Source organism: Microdochium trichocladiopsis (genome assembly GCF_020744255.1).
Source record: "Microdochium trichocladiopsis strain MPI-CAGE-CH-0230 chromosome Unknown B0I36scaffold_4, whole genome shotgun sequence".
Classification (NCBI taxonomy): Eukaryota; Fungi; Ascomycota; class Sordariomycetes; order Xylariales; family Microdochiaceae; genus Microdochium; species Microdochium trichocladiopsis.
The window spans coordinates 3,408,599-3,422,542 of NW_025763547.1; the positions used below are offsets into that span (position 1 = coordinate 3,408,599).

The 13,944-nt window shown below is 55.5% G+C and overlaps 6 protein-coding genes across 6 annotated transcripts; 4 read left to right on the forward strand and 2 right to left on the reverse strand.

Annotated features, from left to right (window-relative positions):
* The first annotated feature begins 253 nt into the window (after positions 1-253).
* B0I36DRAFT_321855 (uncharacterized protein) lies at positions 254-1,296 on the forward strand. Its single transcript, XM_046153770.1, has one exon. The coding sequence runs from the start codon at positions 377-379 to the stop codon at positions 1,079-1,081; it is 705 nt and encodes a 234-aa protein (XP_046014494.1). The 5' UTR covers positions 254-376; the 3' UTR covers positions 1,082-1,296.
* A 2,823-nt stretch (positions 1,297-4,119) lies between these two features.
* Positions 4,120-5,963, forward strand: B0I36DRAFT_321858 (uncharacterized protein). The gene is made up of 5 exons (XM_046153771.1): positions 4,120-4,360; positions 4,425-4,497; positions 4,598-4,900; positions 4,989-5,106; positions 5,189-5,963. The coding sequence occupies exons 1-5, from the start codon at positions 4,184-4,186 to the stop codon at positions 5,886-5,888; spliced, it is 1,371 nt and encodes a 456-aa protein (XP_046014495.1). The 5' UTR covers positions 4,120-4,183; the 3' UTR covers positions 5,889-5,963.
* Positions 5,964-6,085: 122 nt separating this feature from the next.
* On the reverse strand, positions 6,086-7,429 carry B0I36DRAFT_240748 (Sialidase; the record flags this gene model as incomplete). Its single annotated transcript, XM_046149787.1, has 2 exons — positions 6,086-6,716; positions 6,807-7,429. 2 exons carry the CDS (start codon positions 7,427-7,429, stop codon positions 6,086-6,088), a joined length of 1,254 nt encoding a protein of 417 aa, XP_046014496.1.
* Positions 7,430-8,890: 1,461 nt separating this feature from the next.
* On the forward strand, positions 8,891-10,250 carry B0I36DRAFT_321861 (uncharacterized protein). Its single transcript, XM_046153772.1, has 2 exons — positions 8,891-9,571; positions 9,635-10,250. Exons 1-2 carry the CDS (start codon positions 8,950-8,952, stop codon positions 10,201-10,203), a joined length of 1,191 nt encoding a protein of 396 aa, XP_046014497.1. The 5' UTR covers positions 8,891-8,949; the 3' UTR covers positions 10,204-10,250.
* Positions 10,251-10,542: 292 nt separating this feature from the next.
* Positions 10,543-11,100, reverse strand: B0I36DRAFT_348698 (uncharacterized protein; the record flags this gene model as incomplete). The annotated part of the gene is made up of 1 exon (XM_046156714.1): positions 10,543-11,100. One exon carries the CDS (start codon positions 11,098-11,100, stop codon positions 10,543-10,545), a length of 558 nt encoding a protein of 185 aa, XP_046014498.1.
* Positions 11,101-12,622: 1,522 nt separating this feature from the next.
* Positions 12,623-13,646, forward strand: B0I36DRAFT_111318 (uncharacterized protein). The gene is made up of 2 exons (XM_046147888.1): positions 12,623-13,220; positions 13,311-13,646. The coding sequence occupies exons 1-2, from the start codon at positions 12,749-12,751 to the stop codon at positions 13,397-13,399; spliced, it is 561 nt and encodes a 186-aa protein (XP_046014499.1). The 5' UTR covers positions 12,623-12,748; the 3' UTR covers positions 13,400-13,646.
* The last annotated feature ends 298 nt before the right edge of the window (positions 13,647-13,944 follow it).

The window sequence follows — 13,944 nt, forward strand, 5'->3', positions numbered from 1 at the left end:
GGCCCAGGCGACCGGCTCCGGCTCCAGCTCCGGCTCCGGCGCTCCCTCCAAGAATGACCACGACAAGAGAGACCTCGACGGAAGCATTTACTTTATCGGCACGGCCACCACGATCCTGAGCTGGCACGGCCTGCGGATCCTCACAGACCCAAACTTCCTGCACGCCGGGGACCACGTGCACCTCGGCCCCGGGGTGACGGCTCAGCGCCAGACCAACCCGGCCGTCGACCTGCACGACCTGCCGCCCATCGACGTCGTGCTGCTCTCGCACTACCACGAGGACCACTTTGACCGGGAGGTCGAGGCCGCGCTGCGGAGGGACGTGAGGATCGTCACGACGCCGCACGCCAAGGGGTGTCTGGAGGACGGGTCGAAGATGGCGGGCACCAGCAGCAGCAGCAGCGGGGACGGGGAGGACGAGGGCAGTAGTGGCGGATTCAAGCAGGTCACGGGGCTGGATGTCTGGGAGAGTGCGGTCCTGCATGTCGACGGCGATCAGCACGAGGAAGACCAGCAGCGGCTGCAGGGAGAAGCAGGGAAGAAGGCGCAGGCGGGGCCTGTCGTCAAAATCACGGGCATGCCGGGAAAACACGTCCCACCGGGCCCGCTGTCCGTCGCGAATGATATCCTCAAGGCGGTGCCGCCGACCAACGGGTGGCTCCTGCAGCTCGGCTACGAGGAGGCAGCGGATAGTAGCAGTGGCGGCGGCGGCGACGGGCAAGAGATCAAGACCGGGTACCGGATCTACATCTCTGGCGACACGCTCTTTGTCGACGACCTCAAGGAGATCCCGAAGCACTTCAACGAGCAGAGGCTCGACCTGATGCTCGTCCACCTCGGCGGAACCACGATCCCGGGCCCCTCGATGCCGCTGCTCATGGTGACCATGGATGCCGAGCAGGGCTTCAAGCTGATGCAGCTGATGGACCCGGACGTGACGATCCCCATACACTTTGACGACTACGATGTGTTCCTGTCCCCACTCTCTGATTTCAAAGACAAGGTCGAGACGGAGGGCTGGGGCGACAGGGTGGTGTACCTGGACCGAGGGGAGATGTATCGCTTCAAGGTTAGGAAGTGAGCTATCACGGCGTCCCGGCAGACTGGCCTTGGCGAAGGACGAGGATATGCGGCTCCGGCGGCTGTGTGCGGTCATGCGATCTGATATGTGAGCCACATGAAGCAGCGTGCCGGAACAAGGGCGGAGTCCAGTACTTCTCCGGCGCCGTGGCGCTGCCGAACCCGAGGTTTTTGACTCCATTCTCGGGGTGGGGATGCTTACTTGAACATTACAACACACCAACCCTGGTCCTCCACCGTTGCGGCATGGGAAGGGAAGTGCACAAAAAGAGGACTATCTGAGGGCTCCAAGATAAACATGACTACAGGGTCAGTGGGAAAGTGCTTGCAAGACAGACAGGCTCGGTTCCAGGAGAGGTGCACATTCTGTTCAACGGCCCGATTTCTGCGGCCGACCGCCGTTGCTTTTGGAGATAAGAAGCAACGGTATAGTGTGACTGTACTGTCTCATACGTAGTCCTTGAAATCAGGCAGGACGACGCTGGAGCGCCGACGTCGCAAGTCGCAAGACTTTTCAGCATCAAAGTGTGACGTTCGGAGCAGGAAATGGTCCGCACGGGGATACACCGGAGGAACCTGGCTGAGGGTGTAGGGGCAGCTCTCCGGGAGCAGATAAATGGCGCTCTGGAGCCGTACCTCACACCGTTCGGGGACCTTTCTCCTTTATACGTAGTACGAAGGCAACTATATAAACAGGTCGATATATCCTTTATCCGAAGTTGTGTACCCCGAGTGAACGTTTCCCGTCACATGGTCTTGACAGCACGAAACCGGGCAAAACAAAACTGACACCCGAGTGTCATCAGATGTTAAATGTGGAACGACGTACAGTACCTCCCACCGGACCAAATGCAGGGGGGCCGGCCGCGCCCGTCGGCTTGGACGAGGTCCGAGTCATGCTAGTCGGGCGATCTTCTGCTGAGAAACACCCGTGCCCAGCCCAGGTTCTGACAAGGGGGGGGGAGCCATAAGCACAAGGGGTTGAGGTCGCGCTCGAGTAAGGCGACGGCACGGTCCATGCCCTCCCATTGGTCCTCCGGCCCCGATTCCGACGAACCCGTGGACCGTGGACCGTGGACCTTGCTTATCGCGCCATCACGGTCCCACAGCACTCCAGGATGAACAGTAGGGATGGAGAGGGGGGACAGGAAAGATGTTGTTGAGATATGGAGCTCGCCACTTGTGGGCCATCGCAATGATCCAGATTGTAACCATCCTCAGCAAGGCAAGACTGGTCTGGCCGGCCGGGCTGATTAGCTGGGCGAGGCCTTGCCCGCCGGGACGGACGTTGCAACGCATCGTTCTGGCGATCGGCTGCAAGCAAGAAACGGGTCTTGCCTGCCGTGCTTGGTTGCCGTCTGTGTGGATCGTGGGGGAGGGGACGGGACGACGGGGCACGCGGGGCCCAGATCAGCACGAAATGCCGCACTTTGCCACGTGGGGGGGGGGGGGGGGAGTTCTGCATGAAGGAAAATGATATTAAAAAGAATCCCGACGGATGCCAGTGGCACATCTATCGGGAGATCTGTGGCTGAGCCGTGCTTTCAAGCTGGATCAACAGGAGTGATCCTCAATGCGGCTCAAGTGCAATGCGCGGAATGGAGGTGCGGCAACCTCGTCTCCCTCAGGTCTGTGTCAAGGCCTGTACAGGTGCCAAGTCCGCTTCGTAAACCATCCGGCGGCTGGGCTTGCATATAGGCCAGGATCTTCTAAACACTGCTGCAGGACTGGGCGGGGTGTTCGCACCATAGCCCTTGTCCATGGCATGGGTACCTGGCGAGTTTGTGGACAAAATAATTAAGCCAGGTTGCTGTACAGCGTGGGTGTATGTGGTCAGCTCTTTTTGTTTTTGCCTGCCTGCGCGTAGACTCGCCTTGCTTGTTGGTACATGGGGGATGTAGGTGACTGCCAGAGGAGAGTCGCAGCCACGGGGCCTGAGCGCAGTGGTGGTGTGCACCCAATGCTGCGCAAATGCTAGCTCAAGCTATTACTATCGCGGAGGAGCTTTCGTAAGCTGAACTCGTAGGTTCCTTGCCATATCGTTGTGACAGTGGGATCACCACAGCGGGAGCGGCGCTGAGCTAGAAGCCGCCGTCTCAAACACGGCTGGAGCCATCTGCCGGGTACGGCTGAGATGAAATCCACCCGTTGACGAATCCCTGTTAGGATCTAGGTGGGCACTAATACAGAACGAGTCTAATCCAGGGGGTCGGTTCTCCTCCCCCCCGTCAAAGCGTGTGCACTACGGAGTAAAATCCTGGCGTCGGCTGACGGCAACCTTGCCCATGTTGGAGCACATGCCCGTCTCTAGGGGTCCCTTGCCACCGCAGCAATATCATGTGCCAACCACCTGTCTCCGGCCCCCCATCTCTCAGGTTGGGCGGGTATCTTTACTGATTACCCTTTATGGGCCGAGATTGGAAGATCATCGTGGAAATTGTACCGGAGAGCCTTGCTTGAAAAGACCTCGGCAGCTCCAGAAGAAACACAACAACACTGAAAACGAGTACGCCACTGGGATAAAATTTACTAACCTTCCAATCCCATATTGGTTGGTGCGTGCACTGACCGAAGAAATATCGAGCTGTCACACACTCTGCGACGAATCATATATTCTGCAGGGAAATGACTAGCTGAGCCACTATTGCCTCCTCTCGCCTTGACACTGACGCGTCGTTTCTCACCGGGCACGGTTTCCAGAAACGGCACAAGGCTCGCTCCAAGCACAGTCTTTCCCGAACACTTGGTGCTGTGGCTTCGAGTTATAACGCGGAGCGGGGGGCATTAACGCGCATCACCTACTGCATCCGATCATAGCAGCATGTGGCAGAATCCACCCATAATGGTTTCGTATGGAAGAAGCCCTCCTACCTAGTGCTAGTGCTGATACCCCGTGGCCGGACTTGTTCATCCACAAAGACCATGTACCCGACCCACAATGCGGTGTGGCACATGCCCTTGCAGCCATGTGCCGGGCTTAAAACCATGTGCTCCCCCCCATCTAGGGTGGGTAGACCCTTGTTCTCTTAATGTACTTAACTTCTTTGCGAACCACTTCATGACTCGACATCTCGTTCTGTAAATCGAAGACGACGGACGCATCATGGCTGGTGGCGGTCTGGGATGGGTCAGCAACCCGGCGGAAACACGCGGCCCGCTGCTGCAAATTGTCACCTACACCCTGCTGGGTGTCAGTACCATCTTCGTCGGACTTCGACTGCAGCAGCGATGGATAACCACCAGATGGCGGGCAGATGATTACTGCTTGATACTCGCGCAGGTGCGTCGGATTCGATCTGTCCTGTCTTGATAGGGCAATAGTCATGCTCACATGGTCCCGATAGTGCTTCCACATTGCCTTTGCAATCATTACGCAATTCGAGGTTTCTGCTGGGTTTGGAAAGCATTCTCTCGATGGTAAGTCGTGCAAGGCTCCAGATCTCCTCAACCGTGGGGGTCAGGATGGGTATGTCAAACTGAGTTTGGTGGCTGACATGTAGTCTGTTTTTCTCGCCAGTCCCATTCACAAACCTCATGTCACTTGCGATATATGGCCTTTGCGGAATCACTGTCGCCTTTCTGGGGATTACCGTAGCCAAGATCTCTTTCGCATTCACTCTTCTGAACCTCGCCAACAGCCTGTGGTCGTGGATCAACTGGGTCATCTGGTTCATCGTTATCAGCTTGATCGTGTTTACACTTCCAGTGGCTATTCTGCCATGGGTGCAATGCGACCCACTGGCCAAGGCGGTTGTCGACTTCATTCCAGGAACATGTGTCAACAAGTGGCACACCATCAACTTCGGCATATTTCAAGGCAGTACGTTGTTACCCTTTCGCTTTGATCATGGGGTCCTTTCTCTAGGCCCCTCTTCCTTGTATGCTTGTCCTAACCATTGACTGAGCAGTATACTCTGGCTTGATGGACCTTTTGCTCGCATTCATGCCATGGAAAATTGTCTGGAACTTGCAGATGCGCCCGATTGAAAAGGTTGGAGTCGGCATGGCGATGAGCCTCGGATGCGTGTAAGTCGGCGAGCAAACTGATGGATCCCCAGCCACAAAGTCGACGACGATGAGAACCTTCCCCAACTGACATCAAATACAGCGCGGGCGCCATGGCTTTCATGCGAGCTTCGCTGGTGCCTAACCTCGCGACCACGGATGTGTCATATGACGGTGCCCTTTACACTCTTTGGGGCGAGATCGAGATGGGTACCACCATTATCGCGGCATGCATCCCGGCCCTGCGCAGGATGATCCGTGACGGAGCCATCAGCACGCGCAACCGCACCGCCAAATTCACCGGGCGGAGCGGCCAGAGCAGCAGCGCGACCGGTTCCAAGCTGGGCGTCTCGGGCAAGAGCGGGTACGCAAACGGGCTCAGCAGCAACGGCACCGGGACTTTGGTCGACAATGGCGGCGACGGAAACAGTTTCCCGCTCGCGCGCCTCAGAGACAACAACAACAACGGCGGCGGCGGCGGCGGCAACGACGGCAACGAGAAGAACAAGAGACGGGTCGTCAGCTCGAACAAGTGGTACTCGGCGTATGACCAGGGCGCAGCCGACGACAGCGACGAGAGCATCATGCTTCGGCAGAGCACCGACGCGGGCATGGCCGCGCTCACGGCAAAGTACGACAGGTACGGCAACCCGGTGGTGGACCAGACGAACCGGTTGAGCAGCGGCGAGACCAGCGAGACGGAATATCGCAGGCAGTCGACGCCCACGCTGGAAGTAGAACATCACGGCATCAGCGTGGTCAGCCCTGTGCCGCGCGTGGCCTCGAGAAATTGGCCATTATAGCATCGCTCCCTTCATTTCTCCTTTCCTTAGCTTTAGCGGTTCTCGAACATTATTATACAAACGATATCAACCAAGCAATGTCGTCGCCTGTGATCATGATGAATTTCAAGGCGGATCGCGGGCACACTTCACGAGTATGCAGTTTGACTCAAGATGCAGTATATATTCTTTATCTATGCGAACCACACTCGTGGATCCTACGGCTTAGATTTCAGAAGATCATTGAGATTGATGACCGTCGCGGAGAACGGCGTGTGCAGGCCCAAGCCGAAGTCATCAAACGTCTCCCCACCATAGATCATGAGGTGATCGGGCCGCTTCTTGAAGATCTGGATGGCCCTGCTATAAACGGCACCTGCGGGAGTCGCATGGGATTCCCACTTGTTGACGTCGCCGCCGAAACGGTTGGTGTAGACCTGGCGGTTGTCAGCGTCGGAGACGACGATCGTGCCAAATGGGCCGCCAAGAGGGCTCCAGACGACATAAGGGCTGGCATTTGGTGCAAAGGACCCGTCTATGACAATCGGGAGACCTTCAGAATGGCGGAAGTCGAGAGGTGAATCTGCAAGCCTGTAGTAGACAGGATAGTGCGAGCCGTGGGAGGATGAGTTGCCCACGGGAAATTCGTGGACGAGAATCCATTTCTTGGTGGGCTTGATGTAGGCGACGACGGTCATGCCAGGCCGGGCGATATACTCGTCGTATGCGACGTCGTCCACAGGCGCGCTCCAGTGGACCAAGTCCCGAGAAGTCTGGTGTGAGAGCTTCTGCCCGTGCTTGGGGTCACGCTGGTCGGAGTAGTAGCAGACGAGTTGGTGGTTGTATACCCTGTTGTTGTTGTCTCGTTAGTACCTCGGATGACCAGTACTTGACTCCTATAGTGAGATCAACTGCTATAATGGGATAATCACAACTTACATGAAGTACGGCTCCCATACAGGAGTTGCGCCGTTAGTCGTGTTCGGCCGGCCGCCTGAAGCCACATGGCTGACAAACTCCCAGGAGCGACCTCTGTTGGTGCTCGCGTACAGGTCGATCCGGGTGCCATTGTTGCTCCAGCTATTGCCGCCAGCCAGGATCGTGCCCTTCTTGTACTTGCCCAGGTCCTCGGTGAGCTCGGTTATGGCAGGCTGTGCACTCATGCCCCAGCCATTAACCTGGTCTGTGAGGTTGGAAATGTATTTCCAGGACGCTCCGCCATCCTTGCTTTCGAAGACGGGGAAATAGCCTGGGCTATGGCCCATCAACGATGCCGTGGCTAGGATGGTGCTGTCCTCGAGCTCAGCATAGCGGGGGTAGGTGATGGCCTCGGAGCCAGTGGTCTGGTAGATTGTGTTGTTCGTGAAGAAACCCCATGGTTTCGGCTTGCCTGGTCCACCAGGAGGACCACCGGGGCCTCCAGGAGGTCCGCCTGGTCCGCCAGGACCACCTGGAGGGCCCGGTGGGTCAGCAGGGCAGTCCGTCCCTGGCTCGTGAGGAGTGGTGGGCGCCGCAAATAGCGGCTGCACCAGAAGTGCCGCGAACAGAAATTTTCCAAGCATTGTGAAGAAGGACTACACTAAGTGAGAGGGCGTCGAGAAGTTGGATTGTGCTTCGTTAACCACAGCTCAACTACATTGGCAGAAGTAAGTGCTTGGCGATGGTTCGTGAATTTATAGTAGACAAGTCTCCACAGCACGAAGCGGTGTCACGGAATGCGATCCCGTCAGCTCCAGGATCTTGCCCCATTCTGGGGTAATCATATGCAGGAAGCAAGGATTCTCCGCAGAACCCCAGAGTGCTTGTCAGGCCTGGAGCGCATAGTTCGAGCTGCCTCTTGGCCGAGTGGCTGCATGGTGAATTTAACCGTGACGATCCCCTTACCGTTCGCGGAAGTCCAAAGCCCAATATTCAGCCTGTGGTGAAAAAACCGCAGTGCGGGGACTAGCTATTTCTTCAAATTCATGGGAGACTATGGGGGGACTCAGTTTACTTGCACAGGAACCGTCCCTTATGATTGACAAAGCCTTCGAAAGGAGGTTGCGGCTGTGGGTGTATTTTACAGAGCAAATGATTTGATACATCATAACCTCGACTCTAATCAGCTTTACGCCACTTCAATTGTCTGGGGCCACTATACCTTGATCTCGATATTTTAACCTCACCAGGCCTGCAATTCAGTTGAAGCAACGCCACCCGGCCTCTGCTCCTGTGATGTTCTCCACAGTCTAATGTCTGGTCAATGAGCTGAACGTGACTTTTTTGGCATGCGGGGCTTAAGGCCTGACTTCGCCTCGTGTATGCATGCGAGGCTAAAATCACGGCTAAATAGTCTTTCCATACAACATGCCAGAATCCCGCTTGTCTACTTACAGCCGCACGCTTGAACGAGTCCACCTCGTCACACCCCGCTGACATATAGCCTTGCCATGGAAAAAGTGATGCACCCGGCTCGCGACTATGCATGGCTTCTCAACTGCCCTCTGCGCCGAAGGGCCCGGCCTTTGGCCCATGTCCTACAAGCCCACGGACGCCATCTTGCGATTGGTGCACCTCAATGCCGAATAGATTTTATTCACTATGGACGTGCCGCATCTTCGCATGTAGCCAACAAGCTGAACAAGCCCGCATTCGTATCGTGCTGCGTGATCGGCCAGGACCCCATGTCAAGCCGTTGGAGCAAAGCGGCACAGGAAACGGCTCGGTATCAGGTCTCGAGCGGCGGTCTGTGATGTTTCGTAAGCCGAAAGGTGACAGCTAATCAAAAGGAAGCAAAGCAACAGAGTTGACCTGGAATTGTGTTGGCCCAAAAGGGCGGCCTGCTAAGCCCTCGCTGGACAAATCATGCGCTTGTCTAAGCGCTGGAAAACTGCCAACACCTGTGAGGCTGACTTGTGGTGGGTGGGTGGTCATGGAGTTGGTTCCAGATGTGCTCCTCCAAAGACCCAAGGCCAGCTTGATAAAAACGGCCGCTGGTTGCCGCTAGTCCAGAAATCAAGCATACTTCTCATTCAGAGACGGAAAATAAATATAACGTGCAGCAATCTCCATCGATCAATACTTCGCCTACGGCTCTCTCGCAATGGTGAGTCGGCGTGCACCAGCTTCGAGGGACGGAAATGAAATTCTCGACACTCGAGGCGACCTGTGGCTCAAGACCGATCACCACCGCGTCTGCGGCAGAGACTTTCCCGCTCGCCATTTCCTTGTATGCCCCAGAACAGTCGCTCGGCACTCTACAGTTTTAGCTGAGATCCTCTTTCGTGATGGCGGCCGAACACCCTCGGGTTCCGAAACTGCCAACACAAGCGCTGCTGTGGAGACGAATCCTTCCTGGGTCGTCCACCTGCCTGAAGCCATGTCGACGCCGCTGAAGTGGTTGCTGCAGCTCATGCACGGGCAGTTCTGTCAGCCTAACGCCTACGGCAAGCTGCTAATGGATCGATACGAGATTGTGGTGCTCGCGGACAAGTATTCATGTCTGAAGCTCTTGCAGCCGTGGGCGAATATCTGGGCATTGGATCTTGATCCATACCGAGCAGTCGCCCCCAGAGTCCTTTGCCGTGTGGCCTGGCTCTCGTACAAGCTCGGGGAGCCCAAGGTCTACTCTGCAGCCATCAGACGTTTAGTGGTCAGGTTTCCTGCCGATTCGGAAGAGCTCGAGCTCGCATTGGCGTCAATGACATTGCCTCCGAGTCTGGAAGGTACGCTTGTCCCAACACATAATTAAAGGCGTGGTTGAGAGGCTCATACGACTTGACCAACAGACAGTATCTATCACGAACGATTGGCACATATCACCCTGGTGCTTGATGAGATACAGCAATGCCTCGATGAGTTGATTGACATCAACTTGAAACCTTCGCCGTATTGCCACCTCGAGGGCGGCCGTGGCTCGAAGACCATAGATTGGGATGTAATTGACTGTCATGCAAAACTTCTCGGCAGCCTGATCCAGATCTTGGCGAGAGACAAATTGTGGCCATTACCGAAGCCAAGCGGACTTACTGATCTGAGTCTGCGAGAGCTCGGATGCACAGTTTCTGCAATGGCAGAATCGTCCAAGGCACGCCGGTCGTACAATCTCATCAAGAGCGCACACATCTCATGCGCTGTATCATTTCCTAGATTAACCTTGGACCACCCTGATCCGAGCCCGGATTATGCCTCCGAAGATTCCGCCACCGGTACTTTGACGTCGCAAGAGTCTAGGAGGGAACAAGCTGACCTTTCCGATGAGGAGTATGAAGTGCACGTGTCACTCGGGTATTTCTACCGACTTACGGCTTCCGAGCAAGAGTATATGGCTTCGCAGGCAAGGCTATTCGATCGATGAGGATGGTCACGATGGTCTAGTATTCGAATGAACTTAGTATATCCATACACTTTCAGATTTGATTCGTTTCGCATCCTGTATCATGAACATGGCGACCACGCAATTCCCACGTGAGAACAATCAATATAGATGGTCAGTTCACCGCTGGCAATTGTCCCGAGTGAGCCGTTCCTCAACGTCTGATACACCAGTACAAAGTTCTTGATAGAAAACAGACATTGTCTATAAGACAGCCACAGTCCCCTTCGTTGCATCTTCTGACAATCAAACTGAGAAGCGTCCGTGGTTCCTCAGCCTCGTAGGATGAATGCTCGCCTGCTTAGGGCAGGCGACTGTAGCTCAGACCCACAAGTAAACCCAGCAGCCAGGATAAAGCTCGCGCCACTGGTCGGCAACCTCGTTGTGCCAGGCCAAGTACTGGTCATGACCGACCGATCCGTGCACAAAGGATATATCGCAAAAGGCATCGGTCGTGCCGGGTTGCTGCCAGGCCACCGCGTTGTGGTTCCAGCCGTTGTTTGGGATCGAGCGGCATTTGTTCGCCCAGATCGCTGTCATCTGATTCAGGGGGTCGTCCTCCTCCTTCACGGGGCCGTCCAAGATAGGCTTGGCCAGGACCCGGTACCGGCGGCCAACCTCGTCCCAATTGCTGGTCCACTTGATGGCGAGGCCGCAGTTGCTCCCCACCTTTCCTCGGCCGGCGCTGCTTTCGACCAGGCCGGGTTGAGTATTGACGATCTCGTTGGGACGTGGCGCATCGTCGATGCCTTCGGGCTTCTGGAGCGAGGCGGTGCCGACAAAGCTGGCAGGAACCGTGGACGTGGCTTCGACTAGATCGGCAGCGATATTGGTGGCCAGACCACATGCCAGAAAGGCGGTTTTGAGACGAAGCATCATCTTAGAGTGTTTGTTGCAAACAAGCTTGGCTGGAAAAAAGTCGCAGTGAATGATCTGCAGTACAGGCGTGGGTAATTCGAGGGAAATTCGAACGTGACGTGTATGAAAGGAGGCGATCAGTATGGAAAGAGTTTTGACTGGCAAAGAATGGACAGTCGGATTTGAGACCAGCTTTATGTCTCATTGCCGTCAGTGGGCATTGAGAACAGCAGAGCCACGCGAAGATGAAAGCAGTACATGAGCATAGCAAACCTCCACACACTCTCGTGCCAAGTGCAGACCATTGCAACGACTTTGCGTTCCGGTGCCGGACCACACCAGCCGGAACAAACTCGAGGTTCAAGGTTGTGCTTCATCCAGCGTCAAATTCTGTTGGTCTCCCGCTTTTTGCAATTGAATGCTTCAACAGTGCTCCCACACAGTGGCCTGAATTAGAGCCCGCCTTAAAGATTGCTGGAAGATCTGCGCTCGACTGTGGCAAAGGCCAAGTACTGCACTGTTTTCTGAAAGAGCATTGAGCTTGTGCCCTTCGATGATAGCATTATATGGAAGGTGCCCGAAGCACAATTGATTGCGACGCTGATCTAATTGCACTCGGCCTGGATTGACTGCTTGCTGACCTTGCGGTTCCTTGTAAGTTTGTCCTCATTGTCAAGCAATCAAGTGTCGCATGCCAAAGAGGTGGCCCCTTGCATTGTATTGAAATAGACGCGGTCTGATTGTCCAATCCGCCAAATGTGAAGCCAACAGGCATATCCAAGCAAAGTGCCTCTGCTGAATGAGCCCTCCGGAATGACAGCCGTTGTATCGTGTTTCAGGACCGTTCCCGGGACTGGATTGATTATTTTAGAGGGCCGCTCAGGTTAGGCTATGAAGACTGTTGCGCATAGCTACCTGGGCGCCTGGTAGGGCGAGGGAAGCAGAAAAAGATCCAGACATAGTAGGACTTGATGTTTCGCTTCGAAGCTGAACGCGCGTGCAGGCGTTGTCTAAAACGCTCGGTTCGACCGAGAACAAACTCAGCCGAGACCCTGCAGACTATAGCTTGCCAGAGATTCAATGGCTCCATACCGACATGGGCGCGCACCTCTCACCCTTGCGTCGCGCGTGGCGCATGCGTCGATGCACTTGCGATTCTGCGTTGCCGGGGGCGGGGGCAGAGTGGTGGAACGCAGAACGTCCCAAGAATCGCGGTTTCGAAACAGGGGTGCTGTCGCAGACCACGCCCTGGGTTACGCACATGCTGACTCGGTCCCTTTCCTTTCTGGCATGATTCTTCAGCGCAGAGCAGGCCTCCAAGCCACAGAAGCGAGACTCCATGCAACCTCGTCTGCGAAACATGCTCTCCCGCATAATGCTGGAAGCGCAAACGTGTTTGGGGCCATGTTTGATCATCCCTTAAGCGAAGGGGCTATACGTCGGCCGTTGCGATGTTTCGAGGTTAAATCAATTGTATTTATTACAGACGAAGTCCTGACCTCAAGCAGCCTGAAGAATGACAGCAAACACACATCGAACAAAGAATTGAAAGACAGCTTTGATTCTTGACAACAGGACAGCTAGCAACCACTATTTGCAAACACAAGCACGACCATCGAGCAAAACAAACTCCATCACCGAACCATCGCTCAACTTGCAAACCTTCACAATGGTCGCATTCACAAACATCCTCCTCACAATCTTCTTGACATCCTCGTCAATCACACCTGCCCTCGCGCGCCCCAGCCCGCTCTCGCCAGACCCCGCGGGTGCCAAGAACGTCGGTAACGGCGCCGGCGGGCAGTTCATAGGCGGGGCATGCCTCAGCTCAGCAGACTGCGCGAGCACATGCTGCGCAACGCTCAATGGCGCAGGGATATGCTCCGGGCTGGGCGCCCAGTTCCAGGCAGGCAAGACGGGATGCGGCTTCGGCGACGGCGGCGCAGCGGCACCACCCGCGGGCTCCCCGCCGGCGGCCCAGCCGAGTTCTGCCCCGGAGGCTCGACCTGACGCAGGTGCCGGAGCCGGTGCCGGCGCGGGAGCCATTGACGCCTCGCTGCCCGGCTCGCAGAATGTCGGCAAGGGGAACGGGTCGCAGTTCATCACAGGCCAGTGTCTGAGTGATGCGGATTGTCAGTCTGGTAAGTAGCAGTCTTGGTTGCCATCATATGGTTGGACGGTGAAAAGGGAGTCACAAAAACACGTGCTACAATGCTAACGACTTCTGCTAGGTTGCTGTGCAAAGCCGAAAGGCGTCTGTTCCGCCGTCGCGGTGCAATTCGACAGCGGGAAGCAGGGATGTGGGTTTGGTGCTGCTTGAGCTTGTGCACAATGGGCGAGGGAGCGGACTTATCCAGCGCAGCCTAGGCCTGCAGCAGGATATACTTTAGAATTTGCAACCAAGCTGTTCTTTTCGGACTTCTGGGTTGGGGAAATACATGTCGGCGTTTTTGGGTACTGTCAGGGGACATTCTGTATTATCTTCACAGAGCCCGTTGGGCTCCAGTACAAAAGTAGTGGAGGAAATGCAAAGATTTGAGCCAATCCGACCAAGACTGTTTGGAGATCCTTCGTTCGTTGCGCGAAATGATAGCGTTCTCGAAGTACTTGCAATCGTCACAGCTACTTGCCACTTCCGCAAAAACAGGGATTATCTTTGCTTGAATGAGGACCAGGATAGCATAGGACGCCTTTGTATCAGAGCCTTATGGGCTCTGCGAAGATAACAGACTTGTTGCTCTACCTTTCTGCTATCGTGATCATCCTGGCGTAAAACAACAAGACCCGGCTGATTTTCTCTCTTTCTTTCTGCCACATGTCAGCTTGAAGCAATCTTAACCTCGAATCAGGATCTGCATCTCGCCA